At 43.4% G+C, this 21556-nt stretch overlaps 2 protein-coding genes across 5 annotated transcripts; both read right to left on the minus strand.

Annotated features, from left to right (window-relative positions):
- Positions 1–330: 330 nt before the first annotated feature.
- On the minus strand, positions 331–9879 carry LOC122407474 (MAM and LDL-receptor class A domain-containing protein 2-like). Its single transcript, XM_043413707.1, has 10 exons — positions 8598–9879; positions 7926–8084; positions 6309–6473; positions 5846–6016; positions 5463–5571; positions 5234–5387; positions 4339–4471; positions 3844–4023; positions 3371–3751; positions 331–2129 (listed from the first exon to the last, which is right to left on the minus strand). The coding sequence occupies exons 1-10, from the start codon at positions 8665–8667 to the stop codon at positions 1852–1854; spliced, it is 1800 nt and encodes a 599-aa protein (XP_043269642.1). The 5' UTR covers positions 8668–9879; the 3' UTR covers positions 331–1851.
- A 148-nt stretch (positions 9880–10027) lies between these two features.
- LOC122407472 (uncharacterized) lies at positions 10028–21024 on the minus strand. Of its 4 annotated transcripts, XM_043413702.1 has the most exons (9): positions 20593–21024; positions 19935–20021; positions 19697–19777; positions 19481–19529; positions 17186–17270; positions 15998–16207; positions 15623–15879; positions 12457–15350; positions 10028–10642 (listed from the first exon to the last, which is right to left on the minus strand). In XM_043413702.1, the coding sequence occupies exons 1-9, from the start codon at positions 20740–20742 to the stop codon at positions 10568–10570; spliced, it is 3888 nt and encodes a 1295-aa protein (XP_043269637.1). In that variant the 5' UTR covers positions 20743–21024; the 3' UTR covers positions 10028–10567. The 4 variants fall into 4 exon arrangements, with proteins under 4 accessions (XP_043269637.1, XP_043269638.1, XP_043269640.1 ...); XM_043413703.1 differs by lacking the exon at positions 19935–20021; XM_043413705.1 differs by lacking the exons at positions 19481–19529; positions 19935–20021 and having other exon boundaries at positions 20593–20712.
- Between the last annotated feature and the right edge of the window lie 532 nt (positions 21025–21556).

Raw genomic sequence — 21556 nt, forward strand, 5'->3', positions numbered from 1 at the left:
GTCGAGGATAGAAATGATATCTCCGTTATTTTTTCACTCCGATGAACTGTGAGAGAAAAAGTGAGGAGTTCCGCAACGAGAGGAGATATTCATTCGCGTTACTTTGAACGCGCCAATGACTGAACGAGTTTTCTTCGTCATTTTCATCAGTTTTTAGGCGAATAATTATTCGCAGCTGCGTTCCTGCGCATTCGAGATCCTCCTCACGTGGTCAACGAAGATTCATTCTCCCCCATGAATGTGCTTCGTGCTTTTTCTCATCGGGCTTTATTTACTGCGAGTCTCGGAACACAGAAATCACGGAGGAGAGAAATAAAATGAATGAACGTGTCAGGAGAAAGGAGCGTTTTATTCACCTTGGATTTTTCCGCCTCAGGCACGCGGTTATATAAATCTGTCGCTGCCACTTGCTATGAATTTCTTCGTTCACATTACTCTCTTTCTTCCATCTTTGTTATCTTTGTTTCTCACGACTACAGTCCACAGCGTTAAATTATATTTATCGTTCCAACTTTTCTCAATCCTCCTCGCCCTTCCCTCCTTAATCTTAAGTACGATTTTTCGATTTCAATTACAGTTTCAGACCTCACAAATTTCATCATTTTCTCTGCTCCTTATAATTTTTCACGTTCCTCGTACATTTCTGGATGGCCCATCTTTTTTATTGTCCTTTTTATTCCTTCGACCCCCCCCCCCTCTCTCCAAAGAGCTGGATGGATAAATAAAGAGGGAGAATTGGAGGGATGACATTTCTTTTCAACACTGTCTTGACTCTGAACAAATCGTTAGAATACTCACTGCTGCTTCTTGCACATTTCTTCACTCCGGAAGCTTCATAATTAGCATTCTTATGATAATTCTAATATTTAAATACGACCGACCCTTCGGTTGCACCTTTTTTTCGTTGCTCGTTTTTCGATACCTTTTTCTCCAGCACCGAAGATTTCGAACTTCAAAATGTTTTCAAAGATTATTGACTTTGAAAAACTAATCGACTATTGTGCACTGCATAAAATGCAGGAAAATGCGTCCCTCGATGGTGCAAACCGTCAGGAGAGTGCAGCCGAAGGGTTAAGGCGAGCAATCCCTTTGGAATTTTGAGAAAATCGATTTTTTTTTTTTTTTTTATTTTTTACATATTTCAAAAGAAAAACTGAAAATATTGGATATTCGCGGAGTCATCGCATATAATCGGAAGTCACTACAATTAATGGTTTTCACACGATTATCTCGGAATTACTTTTTCAAAAACTGCTCGTGTTGTTGCTCAAAAAGTTATCAACCGATTTGGATGAAATTTTGGGAGGTTACTCTCAGTAATGTTAAGGACATAACTTAATTTCAAAAGGTAGCAGGTAAATAAATCGCTTTGTTGGGGTCAAATATGTCGAAAAAATGGTCGAAAATTCCAACTCTTAAGTAAATAGGCTCCCAAATGTTCAAGTTTGCACTTTGTCATCATTTTTTAGGTCCATCCTCTCCCTTAAGATGTGAGTGAACGATTGACACTTGCCAAATAATTTTCAGATCAACAGAAAGAGTGACAACTTGCGCGCAGTTCTCGATGTCGCGAAAAACAGGCGTTCGAAGAGCCTTAATAACGCCGCCATTTTGACGGTCATCCGAAATAATTTTTTTCTTTGAAAACTTGATCGTTATAACAAACTCATGCAGAGATTTGAAAGTGATCAGATTATTCTATCCCCTCTAAAAAAAATCCTGAAAAATACCTATTTTTTATGCTCCTAAAGGGATCGCTCGCCTTAATACAATAATATCGAGTATCGAATATTTGATGTGCACCGGTGAAGGCACAGCATTCACATAAAATAAGTATGTACATAGAACCATTCATAGCTCGTCGTAGTCGTTGGGTCGAGCGAGATTAAAATCGAGAACTTCATCGGTGGTGAGAAATCGAACGTCGCTGTCCTCGGATAGGGCCGAGCCACTACCGCCTCCGCCTCGCTTGTACGATTTTCGTTTTCGTACAATCACGTACGTGATGATAGTTGACAGAACAATCGCCGATCCAATAACGATCACTATCGCAGATATACCACTCACCCCCAGGGACATCGAGGAGTCAAGCTGCTGAATCGTCGCCTGTTCAGCACGAACATGAGCCTCTGCGAGGTCGGAGATCAATCATTGAATTAGTATTTGTACGGACATTGCTTCAGACATCGAGTGCGAAATCAATCAATCGCGCCATTTTCAATATTAATTATCACTTCATTCGAATCCTACGTTTGTCACATCAATAATTTCAATTACGAATATGCAATCCGAGGTAGCTTTTGTGGCGAAAATTTAACTTGAACTCGGCTCGGTTGCTTGAGACTTTTTAAGTAAGACGAAGGAAGTCGCTTTTTCAGTAGTAGGAAATACGAATAAAATTCACTTTTTGCGATTCTAACGAATTCGGCTCGATTCGTTCCCACGGGGGAATCCCTGATTGGCTTTTCGTAGGTTTTTTCAGCTGTTATTCCAAAATTCGATCACGTACCGGAATTACAATTAAATCAAATCTGCGAATATAACGTGCGATTGAATCGGAGAGTATTTTTTTCCTCGACGTTTTTCGGTACAACGGAAATTCTTTTTTTATTGAGCTCTCAATGAATTTTTTTTTTTTCATTTGTATCGACTGTCGTTGAACGCGGACTGAAAAATGGTTTTTATCACAGACTATTTTCGCATTTCCATTTATCGAATGGAGCACGCGAGAGAGAAAAACACCGGAAAAAATCAGGCATCGCGCGAGCGATGTTTAGGGTGTAAGTTCGGTCAGCGGCCGCTGACAGAAAGTGAAATTGTTTTTCATACGGTTCACTCGATCGGAATGGAAAAAATGGTAGCTTTGGGATAGAAAACAAACAAGAGGGACGACTGTTTTGAATTCTATCCCGCGTGGAAAAATTTCACGATCGCGATTTGCAGCTGTCCGTCCGTGAGGTGCCTTAAGCAGCAATGTTTTCTCTGCTGAATTTTCGGACGGAACGTCATTCGATCATATGAAAACTTTTGTCACACGAAAGCTAGGAAATGAGTCGCTTCGGTGACTGAAACTCGATAATTACTTCCGTCAAAACGTTTCGTGATATCTCGTAATTAGAAAAAACATTATTTCGTCGTTTTGACCGATATAAACTCGATGAATATCGACGCGACAAAAGTTTCCCACGAAAGCTCTCACTCGTTCGTTTCCATTTTCGAAACTTGTTTTCCTCCGTGTTAAGTTAATTCGATAAACATCATCGAACACTCATCCGAGTACCGCCGAACAGTTGCAAATTGGGGATTTCACCACTGCAGCTCAAAGTTTCGAGGCGAAAATGGATTCGAAAATTTTTCGAATACTGCTCACCTGTTCGAGGGGAGAAATGAGGATCTTCGGAAGTCTTGGTGATCCGAGGAAAGGGAGTTTCCCTGGTGGTCGTGGCCGAAGGACTGGGTCGGCTGGTCGTCGTCGTCGTCGTCGTTTTCCTCGTGGTGGTTGGTTTGGCCGTTGTTTTCCTGGAACTGGGGGTCGGTTTTTTCGTCTTCGTGGTCGCCGGCGTGGTCGTGGTTGGCGTGACTTTCCGGGGAGTCGGAGGAGGTTCCGGAACTTCGGTGATTTTGGGGTAGGGGTCGATGTCGTCCTTGGGCCTGATGGGAATCGGCTTCATCGCGGTGCTCGGTTCCAGCGTCACGATCGGCCCTCCCGTGACCGTTCGCAGGTCAGCGCTCGTAGTCCAGTCCGCCGCTCCTGCGCGCACGCCCGCGTCAACTCGTTAATTTCGAACACCGCAGTTATTCACTCACGAGCTTAAAAACCGCAGAAATATCATCGATAATTACCGAGTACGCAGTACTCCGCGAAATCGGGACAGCAAATGGAGGTTTGGGCGCAGTCCAGATTGCACTGACAGGCATCCGGCGAACCTGGAGGCAGAAGCGTCGTCCAGGCATCCGCACTCGGCGTTCCATTTCCGCAACGTCCGCGACAACTTTGCAGAGAGTTCACCAGCTCGATTTCATCTGGAAACACGTTACACATTTTTTATTTTCTATCAAACTCGAGATTTTTTTCCTAACGTCGGAAATTGGCGTTGGAGGGGGTGGAAAATGGGCTTCGATCTGTTTCGCTTCTCTCGGGACAATTGCGAGCAGATTGACGCAGGACCGATTTTCTACGACCAGGAAATTCTTCGAAGCTACCGGTTTCATCAATCTCTTAAATCGAAGATGCTCTAATTCAGAATAATCGTGATTTTCATAAGCTTCGTCCCCGCAGAACGACGAGAATGAAGGGAGGATTATTTACGACTGTGACTCCGAAATTTGGCTGTTTACCCTCGTTCGTCGGAAGGTTTCTCATGGTCGTTGGAAGCCGCGTGAAAGAGCACTGTTCACCCTGAAGAATCGCAACGTCATCGACAGCGATATCGCTGACGTAACTCGAGCCTCTTATGCCCTCGATAATAATCTGCAAAAAAAAATATCATCTCTGTTGAATTGCTCGACTTTCGTATATAAATCAAGGCCGTTTCCTCGTCAGATTAATCCCACGTTATTGATTATTCTCCCGATAAAATTCTCTCCGAAATAACTGAACTGTCACACACCGCGTGGAAGTGACTGTCAACTTTCCTATTCCAGTCGTTTCCACCTTCTCGCCCTCGCCGGTTAACTTTTCATTGATTCAAGCATCATCTTCTTTCAAACGAAAATTCATCCGGCGATAAATCGTGGACCAGTTCGAGGCTTTCAAAGTAAAAGGGCCAATACGTGAGCCATTTTGGCACAATGAATTGTCCAATAAATAATTAAACACGTGACAAACGATCTGCTACAAATATCGCACGTGCTCGATCAGCTGGATAAGCATCGATGAGATTTGCCATCGCACCAACACTGCCCTGCTCCTGAGCCCCATTTTTGTCCTTGCTTTTACTCATTCAACGACCAGTTTTCCACCTTCAAACCGTACCCAGGTGCAAATTGAGATTTCATCGTTCAACACACGTTGAGATGAAATTTTCACCAAAATGCATACAGAAATGATCGAATCAGCCAACGATAGATAAAAAAATTAATTTGAAAAAGCGACTTTGAATATTTCTCCATAATTTAAATTTCGTTGCAGCAAATTCGTCGCACGAGTGTACGGTTCAGGAGATCGTTTTTCAAAGTTCGATTGATTTAGTTAAAAAATGTAAGCATTCAAATCATGACGAATAACACCAACTTGAAAGCTGAGATTGGTAGTTGGTAAATGGAAGGATCCATGAAACCACTGATTTCCCTGATTGCCGGACTTTTCGAACATCAACTGCGACTGAGCGTTTTCAGGTTTGAAGTAAACTTTGAGTGCTCCGATGGTCGCTCCGTACATGTGGTACCTGGTCGGAAGAGAGTTTTTCTACAGTTTATATACGCTGATGGAAGGCACGCGAGGATCGTCACATCTTTTTTACCAGAATGAGAAGCAGCCAGACTCGGTGAGGGAGGCGTTGTACAGGGGCGATACGATTCTGGCAGTGTCATTGACGAGGCGTCCGGATGCTTCGACGTAGAGATAGTATCCTGACGAATAAATCATCGATCGTAAAATGATGGATGAGAGTTCCACGTTCAAAAGATTTATAAAATATGAAACACGAAAAAGAAGGCATAAACGACGTTTATGGAAAAAAACGATGTTTCGGAATGGGGTTTTCGTCCAATTCGAACGAGCATAAATCGACGAATTTTCGAATTTGTGACGACGTGACTTTTCGCATCGCAATTCGAGTGTTTGTTCTCATGAACTCGTATTTTGGGGCCAGTGATCGGAGTGACGAAGGAGCGACGATCTTACCGTCGTATCCAGGTCCCAGGGTGTGGTCGTGAGAGGGTCCAGTGCCGATGTGGGAGCTCGGAGTGTCATGATTGTGTCTCTGCCAATCGAAATCGTGAGTCGGATCTTGTTCCCACCAGCAGAGGTCGCCTTTCTCGAAATCACAGCTCGTTGGAGCTGCCGCGGTTGAATCTAGAATGGAAAATTTCGTTGTTACAGAGTGAATGTTACTGGTTGCTCAGGCCCGGGTCCCTCCGTGCAATTCATTCATTTTTTAACACTTTTTTCTCTTGAACTCGTTCCAGGGAGGCTGAGTTGAAGGAGTTGATAAAATCACGATGATTTTCCATCGCTTTTCGTAGCGCGAGTCGAAAATCAACGTCGGATTTAGTCTCGAGAAAAAAGTTTTTACTCTCGTTGGAGCGATTCTCTCGCACGGAAGGAATTTTCGGAGCGTGGTGCGAAACATATTTTTGAAAGATACCTCTGCAATAAGGGGCTGTGGCGTTCCATTTTCTACCGTTACAGTATATCTCTGCAGCACCCACGAGCATGTATCCAGGCGCACAAAAATAAATTGATACTCCGCCATTGTACTTCGTTGCTACGAGAGCATGCTCCGGCTGTGGTAGGGGCGGACATTGTGAGTCTGCGAATTAAAAATCAAACCTCGTCATAACTGCTGCGATCGAATTTTTGCGTAGGCGATTGGAAGCTGCAAATATGCTTCGGCTTTCAATTCCACCAACGTGATACACGAAGACGAAAAAAAAGCAATGGAAGGGGCCTATTGAATCTCGTATTTTGGTCCATCGTTAGCTGATCAAGGACAATAAAAATAGTCCAATTAGTCGATGACGTTTGTTCGAAAATATCATTCGAAGCTTTTACTTCGTTCGAGAATCAATAAGAAATATTAGTTCGCATGCGTATTGCTTGGAAAAATTACGCAACTTCAATCCGCGGTTGCTTTAACTCGCGGTTACGTAACTTTGTCGGAAACTCAACCCGTCAGCGGTCGCGCCAGGAAACCTTCTTCATATATTGCTTTTCTATTGAAACGATAATTGCTCGAGTTTTGAATGACCCAAGCCCTGGAAATTTGACATCCGAAACCTCCTGAATTGATTCTTCTCAGGGAGGGCAAAGTTGAATGAGTTTTGCGAAAGTTCGTGATTTTTTTTTTTAAATTTATTTCTTTGTGTTAAGGGAGGGGCTTTAAAAAGTCGAAAAATTCGATTGTTGTATAATTTCAAGAGTACAAAAACACTGTTTTCGTGTGAGAAATGCTAATTTGTACACGGTTTATGCTCAAAGTCTGATCGTCGAAATTTCTCAGCTGCGTACAACGTGGACATCGTAATTATTGTCTGCAACAAAAACTCCAATTTTATTTTCCATTTTCATATATTTTCCTCTCATACGAACCTATAAAAACCCGAAAAAATTGCGGACTTGTGTATTTTTAACGAGTTTGAAAAAAAAAAACGCTTCTAAAGAAGAATATCACTCCAACGTGCTGTAAATATAGAATTTCACAACTTTTTCGGGTTTTCGTAGGTTCGTATGGAAAGAAAATATATGAAAATGGAAAAAAAATTTGGAACTTTTGTTGCCCACAACAATGACGATCTCCAAATTGTGCGCAGTTGAGAAACGTCGACAATCAGACTCTGCGCATAAACCATGTACAAATTAGTATTTCTCACACGAAAAAATGTTTTTGTGCTTTTGAAATACCCTTGAAACTGCACCGAAAAGTTGGCTACGCCGAGTTATTTCCGTCTACCAAAAATATTCGCGAAAACGATAGAATTTTCTGACTTTCTAAAGCAGGACTCAATCGTGTGATAAAATCTTTGGTTACGCGATGAGTGTTCGCGCTGTCAGTTGCACGGGGAACGAAGAGTCAGTGAAAATCGTTCGTTAAGAGAATCGGAGCAACGAATCGCCGAGTCGAGATACGACTCGGCGAAAAAATGTTCGTGCTTCGGAAGCTTCGTCGGGAGCTTCTCGAACGACATTAATCACGAAACGGGCACGAGGGTGGCAAAAACGGGGCTCAGTCCTCGGTTCGTGGGGAAAGAAAAATCGTACTTACTGACGCACACCGGCGTAGGAGTGTCCCATTTGCCCCTGATGCAGGTCGAGTACTTGTTACCTACGAGTGTCCAGCCGTCGAAGCAGCTGAATCTGACGATCTTGCCTCTGGACCTCGTGCGAACTCGACCGTTTGGAAAGATGAGGGGCGGGCAACGAGCTGAAAGTGAATCGAGCATATTCCAATAAGACGAAAAGCCAATTTCTGTGAGCGTGCGGGGGCGGCAGGATTGAACGTTGATTCGTGCGTTCTCGTATCGAGAAACAATCGCAGTGCGAGACTCGAGGCTCGACTCGCTCAACCCCTCGAAGCTGAACAATCGTCGTTAACTAATTGTTCGCCGATGCTCCGACGAGTGAATCGCTCGATCATTTCTGTGCGCGAACGAGAGCAACGAAACGGAAGTCACGGAGCGTTAAAGTTCTCGAGAATCTTGAAACAAGTCGCTTCTCGATAAACTCCTCTCGTGCTCATCGAATCATGGGATTCGAACATAATCGCGAGTTCTCGAGCACTTGGTGCGAGAGGCGCGAGAGCGACTCGACTCCAACTCCGTATCCTCGCGTCGTTGCAAAAGCTCACAAGCACATATATACGCACGTGGAAAGGCAGGAAAGGTGAAAATTCAGTAGAAAATTGAGGGGCAAAGGGGAAGAAAAAGCTTCAACTTACGTCCGCTGTCCCACGAGGTAGAAACGCACTCGAGGAGGGCGACGACGGTGAGGAATGCGATGTACTTCATGATCGGTGTCTCGGAGCGAAGCGTTTCAGAATCAATCCATTAACGTCGATCAAACGCGAAGCACGCTGTCGCGTGGGAAGCTTGATTGATCTCGACGTAGCGGAAATTAATCCAGAATCGATGCCTCGCGTAACTTTATTTGGTCCTCGGTATCCTCGAGCTCCTCGCTATTTCGACGGGTACAAAAGCACGCGCGCACACGCGGCCCCGCAACTTTTTCAAGGGGTCTACCGACGAGGCTGCTGGGAAAGGTGAGAGTGCTCGGTGGCTCGAGGGATTGGGCGCGAGCGCGGAGACGCGGAAAATAGGAAAAAGGTTGATTCTCGTCGCTGACGAGAAACTGGACGTTGCGAGCGATACTCGAGTCGCCGAATGACGAATTTCTGTCTCTTTCTTGTTTTTACCATTTGGAGAAACGCTCCTCGGAGTCAAGGGAACGAGGGCGGAGCGGCACGTCCACATCCCTTCCCGGTCGTGCCGAGCAGAGATTGTCCCGCTATCTGCTTCCGCTTAATTATCGCAAGCGAACAGCGAGTTGTCTTTCCGAGATGCGACGCACAATGGAGCTCGACGATTTACGAAGCCGCGAGGCCCTCGGCTCCGAGCCGAGGGCTTTCTGCGCCTCCCTAAATTTCAATCCCATTCACTCGAGCGGCCCTCGGATCGCGTTGCTCGACGAGCCGTCCAGCGACTCTGATTCACTTCCAGTTTCTTCCGCCCGCTCATTCGCTTTGTCATTCATTCAAATTCAATCTCGTTCCTTTGACCGCGGGAACGAGCGAGGCAGAAAATCGCACTGCGAACGCCAAATTTTCCTCCCCTTTTCAACGACCTTTCCCAATCGAAAACTCCCACCGGGAAATGCTGAATAATATTTAAACGTTCTTCTAAAATACCGAACCATCTTCCAGGCCGCCGGTTTGATCCGAGTATTCGAACGTTCAACGAAAAGTTTACTTTTTAACGTGACCAACAAGGCACCTCAAAAAGGACCTTAAAAAAAGGAGCGCAGATGAACAGGAGTGCGTTTTAAAGCAACTACGAAACGAGGGGGCCTTCGAGAATTTGTCAATGAGACAAATCGCTGCACGCGCAGCTCATTATGCTCCAATTGTTTGTAGCAGTGAAGTAACACGCGAGCTGATAGAGAATAACACGAGAATAATGAGGGGAGCGAACAGGCGCCAGGGCTTCCTCTGGATCGCAGATTGCAGTCTGGACTGTTCCCGTTCGATTGAATCTGCACGTATTCGCAGAGGCGAGTGTGCGTTCTGGCGCGGTGGTTTACATTCATGTGCAACAGCATCGGTTGAACGCTTTGATTTATTCATTTTCAAGAAGCACCAAAGTCTTCTTCGTTCCGCAAAAAAAAAAAAAAAAAAACAGCTCCTCCGACACACGTTTGTCTGTTCTATCATGGCAAAACGACAAATAAAAACGATAAATTTTCAAATTTCTCGTTGTCTACGAGCATCGGACACTTTTCCCGCTTCTAAATCGGCCTCGAAATATACAAAGGCAAAAAAACAGATTCGCAAGGCGCGCTCGCACAAACGTACACACGAGTATTTATATGGGAAAAAAACTGGAATGAAATGCAAAAATAAACGCTGCTGTAATGAACGCAGCAAGCTCAATCTAATCGAGGCAACAAGCGCCAACCTTCCTTCCCTCGTCCTCCCACTCATTCGACCACGTTATCCGCCCCCCCCCCCCCCTCGCGTTTTTATAATCGACAATCGCCTCACAGAATCTTGTAGATTCACGAAAAATTGTGCCACCGGCAGATCGAGCCGAGCAGATATTCAGCTCGTGCGGCTTAACGCGAAAAGCTTTTACAACTCAATATATCTACACAATTAACATTATCAGGGATACCAGCTGTATCTCCAGTCCTCGTTTATATGCCCGTGAAAGTATCCGGAGCTCCATTTGCACGAGTCGGACGATGATACGCCTCGTTAGCGCCGTAACCCTGTCGAAACGATAAGAAATGGTGTTTCTCATTTAGCGGAGTACACATCGGTGCTTTTACCAGCGAATGACCACAATACGGTGAGCAAGACAAAAATTAATATTCTGCCATTTCATTACTTCTCATTAAATATTCTGCCTCGTTATTTCTTTCGAGAATATACCACCATACGCGCGAATGCATTTATCAGGAATTAAGGAGTTTCGGCACACTGGGCTTCGCGAGCGAAGCGCCGACTTGGCGGAACGATATTTCGACGGAAAGAAACAAGGAAGTTGAACGTTGGATAGATGGGAGGAGAATTCCCAATTTCGTTGTAGTATGAACAAGTTATAAACGCTCAGGGCGCTAACTGCGCAACGTACTTTGCAGTTTGCCACTTTTTCGAATATTTTTCAACCCTTTACTCGCTGTCCCACTCGAAAAATTGTCGTTCATCAACAATCGACAAAATGGCTTTTCGTTCAAGTATTTTTTGTGCCGAAACTCCTTAAAGCGAGGTCAAGGAGCGAGCCACGCTTGTGAAAGTCGAGCCATCACTTTTCAAAAACAGCTTCTTTTGGAGTGTGTAATATCTTACAAACGTTCCCTGATTAGTCGAAGGTCGGATTAAAATTCAGAGCGCTCTAGACTGTCACGTCAAAGTCTGACAGACACCCCAAGTCTCTCAACTTTAAACAGGTTTATCTCGAAGTTACGTTTCCCCAGTATCTCGGTAGCTCGATCAGTTCTGAAAATGTTGGAGCTTTTTCATTCAAGGCTGGGGTAACGTCTATTCGGTGGGAAAAGCCCAATTTTAAGCATTTTTTAAAACCCTACAGGCAAAAGTGAATCGATTTTATTGATTGTGACGTCATATTACACAATTTATGAAGGATATTTCGGACTTCAATAGTTAAATCGATGGTAGCAAATCGACAGAGGGACTTGAGACAAAAGTTGTCCAACGGAATGATGGAAATCTACTCGAGCGATCCTTTTGAAATTTGGCAGAGCACGAGACGATTTTTTTCTCGATTTTTTGCATTTTTTTTTTATTGGTTATTGCAGAATTGATAATTATGAAAAATTGGAAAAAAGCTCTCGCAGATACCTGGCCAATCGTGCAAGGAGGTACCGTGCCAAATTTTGAAAGGATCGGTCGAGTAGATCTCGATTTTTCACCGGTGGACAACTTTTTCCAAAGTGCCTCGGCTTCCATCGAGTTAAAATTGATATAAGAGTTTTAAAAATTCAGGAAATTTTGTTCATATATTGTATTATGATGTCACAATCAATAAAATAGATTTGTATTATCTGTAGCGTCTAAACAGAATCCTTAAAAAAAATTTCACCCAATTGACGTTGGGCCTTTGAATATTATAAAAATCCAGTTTTAAATGAAAGTATTTTGTCGAGGCGAACTCTCGATTGGATGAGCGAAATTGTTTCCGTAAAAACTGCAAATTTGACTTTGAAAGCTTCGTTTTAATGAAATATTTCGAAAATTCCGTTAGTTGATTACAAGATGAATCGACGTGCTAACGAAATCCATTGGATTCATAATTTTGAGAGGCTTCGAGTCAGAATTACATCACTGACTACAAAAGCCATTCTGTAAAAGTCCAACGATCATCGTTCTCCGGATATCACTTTATAAAGCAGCAAATTTTAGTCGAAATTTATCCCGGTTCAACGAGTGTGGCCCCTCGACTTCTACTTTTTATAAAATTCGAAGATTCTCGTCAAATTGCAATCGTCGGTCATTCACCGGTAACGCACACCCTGAAAGGACGAAATGGGCGAAGTGAAAAAGCATGATAAAGTGGACGTACCACGTTCCGTTGAAAATTTAGCTGAGAATAAACGTTCGGGTCGTTTTCATTGAAGCCATAGACGCATCTGTTTTCAGCGTGTAACGTCGGTTCGCCGAGGCTGCACGGGTCATTAATGGTTCGAGTATGTTTCGAGTGATAAAGTTGCGAGGAATTACCGATGGGACGATGATTGTGGGCTAGCAATATTCCGATTCGTCCGTCAGGCAGTTGAATTCTTTCGGGAAGATCGGTGGCCTCGGGCGCACCAACAAATTCGACGTTCATCTCATATCTCGACTGGTCTTGCTCCCTATTTGCATTAACCGGAAGTGGAGCGGACGATTCGACCTCGAACCTGAATTGTCCGGGTCGAGATGCTCGCTCGCGATCGTCCGGAGCAGCGGCGGAGGGCCTCGAATCGATTTCCGTAGCTGGGAGCAATTTCGATGTCGGATGATAATGGGAGGAGGCTGGAAGAGGCACCATGACGGCAATTCGTCGAGAACGCTGTCGTTCCGTTCGACCAAGTTCGAGCCCAGAACTCGACAAAAACGTGCTTTCGTCGTTGTTCAACGATGTCAAGTAATTTTGATCCGCTGCCAAAATGACTCCTCCTAATTGTTGTACGACTCGTTGATTGTCACGATTTTCTTGCTCTTCGACGGGTCGAGCAACTTCGATAAATCTGCGGTGGCCAGCACCGGAGTTTTCTGACCTTTCATCAATTATCTGGAGCTCCGAAGCTCCACGTTTATTGTTATCAGCGGGGACGTTGGGAATGTCATTCTCAAAAATTGGAATTCTTCGAGGATCGCTACCTTCCACTGTCTCGTAAGCGAGAAACTTCGCAGGCTGCGTGAACGAGCACAGACTTTCGTAGAAGAGCTGATTCGACGGATTTACGGTCAACTGTTGATCGCGAGGAGATGGGGAGACTCGTCGCCGTTTCCGCTCGTAATTTGCATCGTCCGATTCCCGTGGAGGGTGTTTTTTACTTTTATCCTCGAAGGCGATCTCCCGGAGATTTTTCACAGCTGCTCTCATGACGTTCGAGTCAGGATTATGACGGTAGCGAGAATTTCGATTCTGGAGCATGAATTTTTGACCAACTTCTTCGATCGGTCGGAAGAGGACGACTGGTTTTCTCATAATTCCTCGAGGCTCTCCCGCCGCCACGAACCCGTTGCTCGATCTGTCACTCGGACGTGGATTTTCGTAGTGACGTTGCGGGTTTTTTGACGGTTCAGAGCTCGCGTGACCTTGAACCGCTTGCTTGTAAAGCCAGGACTGCGTGTCGGCATACCGCCAAGCGGCACTTTCGTGTTTATCCGCTAAAAAAAATTGAGAAGCCGGTTTATTCGCAAAATCTTCGTTCTCTACCCTCGTAAATGACTCGGCAGTATTTCCGTCATGAAAAACCGGATGGTTTTGCTCTTGAGGCTCGTTGCTCGGTTCATTGAACCTGTGAGAGGCTCGCTCGGTGTCCGAACGTCGGAACTCAAAGGATGAAAATCTCATAGACTTCCTCGGACTATCATGGTGGGCGCTACGAGGAAAGTTAGAAAGAGTCTTACGAGCTTTGATTCCGGGATTTTGATGGTTCTTTCTCTGCTGAAAGCCGGCTTCGAATACCTCCACATTGTCCCGATCATTCGCGTTGAAGAAGCGATCAGAGTCTCGGAAAAAGGCCACTCGTTTTCCACCAATTTCCTCCTCTGCTACGTCGCTTTCGCTCTGGTCCGCGAGATCCATTTGGAAATCCATAACTCCCTGCTGATTCTCGCACAGAGTACGATTTCTGTGAGTATTACTCCTCACATTTACCACCTCCATGAAATCCCGACTGGTTCCTTCGATCTTACGATCCGATAAACCCTCCTCGTAGCCATCCTCCTGGGACGGTTTGACCTCGAGCTCTTCCGACCAAGATAGCCTCGGGTTTGAATTGTACTTTGTGCGCATAAAGTTGAACTTTGATTTATGGTCGTTCGCTCGATCTAACTGTCGATGCTCGGCGAGTTCCTTGCTCCGTTCTCGTGCGGGCGTACGATAATGATAATAATTCGGTTCTCGGAGTACGGAGGCTGCACAGGGTGAAATGGTCATGTGTCCGGTCGATCGAATAACTCTTTCCGACGGTGAGAATGGATTGTGGTTTGAGAAAATCGAGTTTTCGTCGTTGCCAATGTGTTCCTTGAGGATTCTTCGTCCAGCAGGCTTTGGGATAAAAAATTCGCAAGTATTTTCCTCGTGGTCCATCGATTCCACGGAGCCACAATGTTCGCTCGATCTTCGTAGGATCGTTGGTACGTGTTTCGTTGTGTTTCTTCGTGGAATGCATTTCGAAGTATCACTCGATTGGACATCTCGAGGTGGGCTGTCCAAACAAACGTGTAATTTTTCTCCACTCCCACTCGTCCTTTTGCCCTTATCGATGTCCGTCTCAAAGCCGTTTTTATCCTTTCGTCTTACAGGATTGTGCTTATGAAATTGCTCCAAAAATTCTGACACTGAATTTATCGTTTTTTGCACCACATCAGGGCTCGAGGACAAATCGTTTCTTTCATTTTTGTCCTTCGTTGAAGAATCTTCCTCCATCTTCTGACTTCCTCTCGTTCTTTTCAATCCTTTCACATTCTTTTTCTCAAATACAGTTGTCCTTCCTTGTTTATCCAGCGGATGCCACGAACCGATTTTCGTAGTCGAACTGTTGGTTGAGGAACATTGATCCATGTCAGAGTCTTGGGTGCAAGCCTGATAAATCACGTCCTCACCGTTACTCGTTATGATGGATTTTTCCAGAGCCGTCGTACTGCTCGACTCACGAGGTTCTTTCGACGCGTCTCTTGAACCTCGCAGAACATTTCGCAAAAATATCTCGGTTATTGCAGTTTGAATTTTAGGAATTGGATCTGTTGGATAAAATATTCAAGTCAGTGCGACGAGTAAACGAACAATGCAACGATTGCCCTCAGCACTATTCCCGTTAACCATTAATTCGACATATTTTTCTTAAATTTATAAATATTTCATTCGCTTCGGCTGAAGTTAATTTTTCAAATGGAGAAATATTGAACGTTTATATTAGAATATTTATCGTAAGAGTGGTTAATTTTCTAGAAAAATTGCTCAAACATTCGCGTCTTTGAGTTGAGGATTAATAACGGGAGAAATATATTTGGACCTGTGTGCCAATTGTACTCCGAGTTTTCGAAGTTGTCAATAGAAATCATGGCGCATAGTCTCTCGTAAGAAGTTGCAGGTGACCAGCTCCAGAGGCGATCATCGATGAGATTTTTGTTAACTGCTCTGCGAGCCCTCGATCCGTCACGAACGTTTTGTGAGCCCGGGTCCCGTGGGATTGTTCTTTTTTCTCGATCATACCCGAGAATATTTCGTTCCTTCGAATCAGCGACGTCTTTTGCTCTGCTCGGTGAAAACCTTGAAAGAAATGTATATACGCCGAGTAGAACTAAAGCAATAGGTCGTTCAACACGATCAATGAAAGCCAATAAAAATATTTGATGGATTCGTACGAGAATTAAAGTGAAAGACGAACCGTATCTCGTGGTCCGTTATCATGGCACGATCGATAGCATCAAAACTATTTTTGGTGGGTTCGTCCTCGTCATCCGGCTCGAACAATCGTCTTTTGCACTTGTCCTCGTCCCTTTGACGTGGCAACTCAGTCGGTTCATCTTTACCTCCAATCATCGGCTTTCCTTGCACCTTCGTGCTTCTCATTCCCTCCTTATTTCTCCTTCTGGCACTGAAAAACAATCGGGCATAGAAAAGTTATTGAAATTCAGAGAATGCGCGATCTTTCGGTCCGTTCCAGCTTGGGTTCGAGCCAGTGAATTCGGAGTTGCAAAAATATTAATGAATCATTATTTTCACGATAATTATTGAACAATTATGACGATTTTTCCTCATATTCCCTCTACGTAATCCCTTTCGGAGTTTCGCGAGTGCATCTCGTCACTTTGACCCCACTTTTTGGTCCCCACGTTCCTTCCAGACCCTCCAAAGTGGAGCCATTCTTTTCTAATCCATACTGTATCGCATTTGCACGAGCGTCAAGGGAAACTGTGGAAAGCTCGGATGTAACAAGCGGTTTTGGTTCATCAGCGATATCAGAAACTTAGGAAACTGCCTGTGGCCCAGATATTGATGGTTCGGTGGTCACACGAGCAAGCATTAGCCTCGTCAATATCAATATCGAATTCTGAGATTTGAAAGTCGCAATTTTTAGTCTCCATATTTAAATGCATCGTGAAATCTTCCAGACTCGATAAGAGGACGGATCGAAATGTATTTATATTTCGATCATTACTCCACGAGGAAAGTGAGTATAAAAAGAAAATCTATTTCCATCGAAGAGTATGAATCCGTGGGCCAATCGGTTTCCTTTGCTCGGGGGTAGGTCAGTCATGCCCCTTTGTGCTATCGAGAACGGGAGGGTCTTTGACGCGGCAGCATTTCACAGTTTCCCAATCGGATTGGTCGGAATCATCGGACGGGCGATCAGAATTCGATCCCGCATTCTTCTCGGTGCTTTCTTTTCTCCGCAGCGATCTATCGAACGTGTTTTTTTCTCCTTTCATTCTCCTCATTTAATTCTATTATTATTACCGATCGATAGCTCGGCTGCTCCGTCGACCGTTAATTCTCGGCTTTCGCCTCGAGAATTCTCGAAAAGACCATTTTCTCGTTCATATCTTTGTACGTATATTCGCGTCAGACTTACTCGGGGTTCGTTTCGTCACCCTTTAGAAGCTCCAGCACGTTTCCCCGCAGACGAGCATCGCTCATTCCGTTCAGACGTCCAGCCACTGTCAACACGAAACAGATATTCATTATAAAATTAGAAAAATCAATCCAAGACTTCTCTGCGATTAATCATCTATTCGATTGCGAATACATTGAGAAAAATTCACGCTTCAATCGCCCTCCAATTAACGCTCAATTATTGGAAATAGTTTTTTCCATTTTCGCTAATTCACTGTCCTAACAGAGATCAAGCTTCGCTGTTTTTTATCACTTTTTCGTGTAATCACCGGTCTAAAAGACCTTGATCGGGCTAAAGCTTGATTGAAGACTTTTGAAACTTTTTATTCGAAAGTTACTTTTATGCAAAAAGGAATATTCAACGTATTCAACGAAGGAGTTCTCTGAACGAAAATATTCTCGCTGTTTTACGTAATTTATCATTTCCCACGAGAATAACGTGGAAAAAAGCTTTTTACGCTTTCCAAATTTTATTCCTTCGTAATGACGCTTCCCAACTCAACAGCATAATTTTCGTTCGTAGAATATTGAAAACGCTCCGCGCAAAAACAAGAGTAATCAATTTATCATTCGAGCCCTTCCAGGTACGTTGAAACGTTGAAAGCTAAGTGGCCAAAATGTGCGTGCCTGGCAAATTATGAAAAAACGTGTACGCCTGAAGCATTTCATTTCAAATGTGCAAAGAAAAAGTTCGTTGGAAAGGAAAAAAACCAGCAAACTAATGGAGAGCAAAAATTTGCAGATTTTCCAATTTACTTTTAAAATGACAAAGTTGATCGTCCAATGACGTGGACTTTAGTGAGATTTCACAAAATTCTCTGTACGTTTGAATAATACTCAACTTTCTGTATGATTAAAAAATAGACGAAAATAATTGTTTCCCCATGGCAAAGTAACGCAGAAAATTTCGTCCAGAATTCGAATTCTGCTTTCCTTGTGATAGGAGGAACGCCGGTCCACTTTCAAAACTTCACTATACTGCCAATATTCGAAAACTTGCGACATAACTCGTGGAATAATCCAATAATGCAAGTTCTTGCGCCCCTCTCGAGTCCAAAAAACATTCAAAACCGTAGGAACAATATCTAATATGAATTTTGGTGTGCTTTGCATTGCTTCATCTCCGAAACTAAGTTGTCTAAGGTCTTGTAATTTTTCGAGAAAATTTATCTTGCATAGCATTTTTTCTACAGTCGAATGAGAGAAATTTCGAATGACTGTGACGACGCTGAAGTTTTCAACGTCGGAGTCCAACGAAATGAGCGAAAAAAACATTAGCAATTCACCAATTTTTTATTTCACGAATCATTTGACGTAAAACTACGAATTGCAAATAAGGAATTGCAAACAGAATTGTAGAATTATTGAAATTGTTGGAGAGTTTTTTTACACCATTTCGTTGAGCTGCAACGCTGCAAACTTCGGCGTCATAAATGCGAGAATCTAAACCTGCTTTGCCGAGTTTTTATCTCGCTTTCAACGTTTCAACTGAATTTTCGTCGAGAACATAATTCGAGCTCTGTTTTCGGGCGCGTTTTTTCGCCTCGGTAGTGAACTTCCCGACCGAAATTTTCATAATCATAAACAAAACGTATTTCCCTCCTCGAAGGCAACGTGAAAGACTTTCGGTCGATAAAATCAGCGGAAGCAACAACGAAAAGCACTCCGTCCGCTATTCAACACAAGGGAAAAGTCGTTGTTCCCTTTTTCCTTCCAGATATCTATCGCCGAGGAGAAAACTTTCTCGCACTCGTCGTGTTTCATTGGGGCTTTCCACAGACGTTGAAAGTCATTCGCTTTCAGAGTCAATTTCTTTCGTCACGTCTCAACCCCGTTTTTGCATATGACTGTGCAAATTTTTCTACAGTTTAATTTCACCGAGATCGTGTCTCGTGTAGCCTCACATTCCCGGTCCAATTACTGTTATGGATCCGTGAATACGATTGAATGAAAATCGAGAGGTGGGGAAAGAATTCGTTATTCTCGATTTCGATGGCCTCCCGATCTGGCGAATCACTGGTTTCGATATTTCCGTTGAACATTCCTCTTTGCAAGGGCGTAACTTCCTCAAGTGTAAGCTGAGAAATAAATGCAGCGTTTATTATAATAAAAAGAATAAAAATGGTCGACATGAGCGTCGAAATACGTTGAATATTCAATTTTCCAGTCTAATTAAATAGTGCGATTCTCCTTCGTTAAAACGTACTATTTTTCTCAATGAACGAAGGAACAAGAAAGTAACTAAATTCATTACCTCTACAAATTTCTCTACCTTTGGCTCCGTTTTCGTACATGCCGAGCATCTGACCATTGAATGGCACGAAATAATGTAAAAAAAGAAAAAAAAAAAAAAAACGAATAAATGAGTGGATTGAAAACGAAAAAGATGGTTGAATTGTAAATTCGAGAAAGTGGACGTTCGGTGAAATGAAAAATTTCAGTTAAAATAAAAAATAATGTATTCCATTACCGGTTCGGGTAAAAGCCTGTCGCATATTTTTTTCGATTTTTTTTTCCTCGACTTGGCATCCTTAGCTTCATTTTCTTCCACCTGAATAATAAAACAACGGGAGCATATTATTTCTTTGATTGTATGAATATTGTATTTTAATTTATTGTGAAAGCACGCGATGCCGGCGCGAGGCGAACGGTGATCGAGAAATCAAGTTAAATAAAAGATAAAAAAATTTGTATGAAGCTTTTATTACGTGGTCGTCTCTCTTGTCCGCGAAATTACGCAAAACCTTGGCGAAATTTGTCTCCCATGTCGTTTTGTGCTGCCCTCCTCCGCGACGCTGGAATGTTGAAATTTCGGAAAAAAGAAAAAAAAACATACACACACACACCGAAAATAAATAATTCCAGTCGATTCGAACGATTCGTTTCAACATTGTACGCGAACATTGGTAGAATAAAAACAATTCATTGTATTCCCGTGAGCAGAGTACGTGCGTTGGAAAGCGATAGAGAAATCGATCAATAAAGTGAATACCCATCGATGAATTTACTTTGAAAATAGGCATTATTTACGAAGGATTTATGATGTTTCGTATAGAGTTAAATAATGTGTAGAGCAACTGCGATTTCATGAATTATAGAATTCCTCGTCGAGACACAGGAGTGACGAATAAAAAAAATAGCACGAATGTTTGCACACGTGTCACATTGATTTTTGTTCGTGTTACTGCTGCTTTCATGCCTGACACTGAGTCTGCCGGGTCAGACGGGTTGATGGTGCGGAGGGAGAAACACGGGGGAATAACTAAATAGCGATAAAATTCGTTGGAAATGAAGCGTGAGATAGTATCTGAATAATAAATCTTGATGATGATTTAACGACGGTGAGAGAAAGGAGTGTGTACGTACCGCAGCCCGTTTGGCTTCGAGCACGTTTTGATGCAATTCTTCGAGGTCCCTTTTCCGCTTCTTCTTCTTGATTTTAACTTGTGTTATTTTTTTGGTGTGTTCACCGCTTCGACCAGAGGCTGGGCCGCTGGCTCGGAAAGCTCTACCCATAATAACGAATCTCGATCATTTTCAAGAAAGTACACACGCGCACTTCGATGCTCACTGGTTTTTTTGCTCAGTCATAAATTCACAAGGGACGAGAGATTTTTACGCGGAAAACAAAGAGTCACCATGTTGCTTGAGCGTCTGGCAACGTGGGAACGAATTATACAGTGGCTGGGCGAAAGAAAAGTCTAAGGTTATTTTTGTTGTGACACACGATATCGGGGAAACGATCGCGAGGCGCCCGAGAGAGGCTCTCTCCTCGCTCAGCGCGCTCGTGTCTCGAGCTCTTTATACAAACTTCTCAGTCTACTCTCACTTCGCTGTGACGGACAGCGAGTGTGTCACGTGACTCACGAGGTGTGTATGTGTACACGTACTTTTGCCGTGGTGTTACCCTCTCGCTCTTTTTCGCTCTTTGGTGGTCACTCGCGATCACAACATTGTCAACACAAAACAAATAATTTCCTCTTACAAATTCTTGTGACATCGTTGCACTTGTCAATGTTTTGTAATAATTTACATCGCCGAGAGACGACCCCTCGTCAACGAGGATCGACTCCGGATAATCGCCTTTTTTTAGTTCCTCTTTTCCACACTTCCTCGAGTTATTATGCCGCTGCAGCGTTAACGTACCGATCACTTTTTTTCACCTTTTTTTTTATTCCTAACCTCTTTTCGCGAAGAGTCGCGGGGACAAGAAAGTGACGAACGTAAAGAAAATTTGATATATTATTTTTTTATACCCCGGGGAATAAAAACAAGGAGGCTGTCGGATGCGATAAAAAATGTGTTTTCGAGCATGGGGTTTTAAAGTTTT

The sequence above is a fragment of the Venturia canescens genome, chromosome 3 (assembly GCF_019457755.1).
Source record: "Venturia canescens isolate UGA chromosome 3, ASM1945775v1, whole genome shotgun sequence".
NCBI classification, from domain to species: Eukaryota; Metazoa; Arthropoda; class Insecta; order Hymenoptera; family Ichneumonidae; genus Venturia; species Venturia canescens.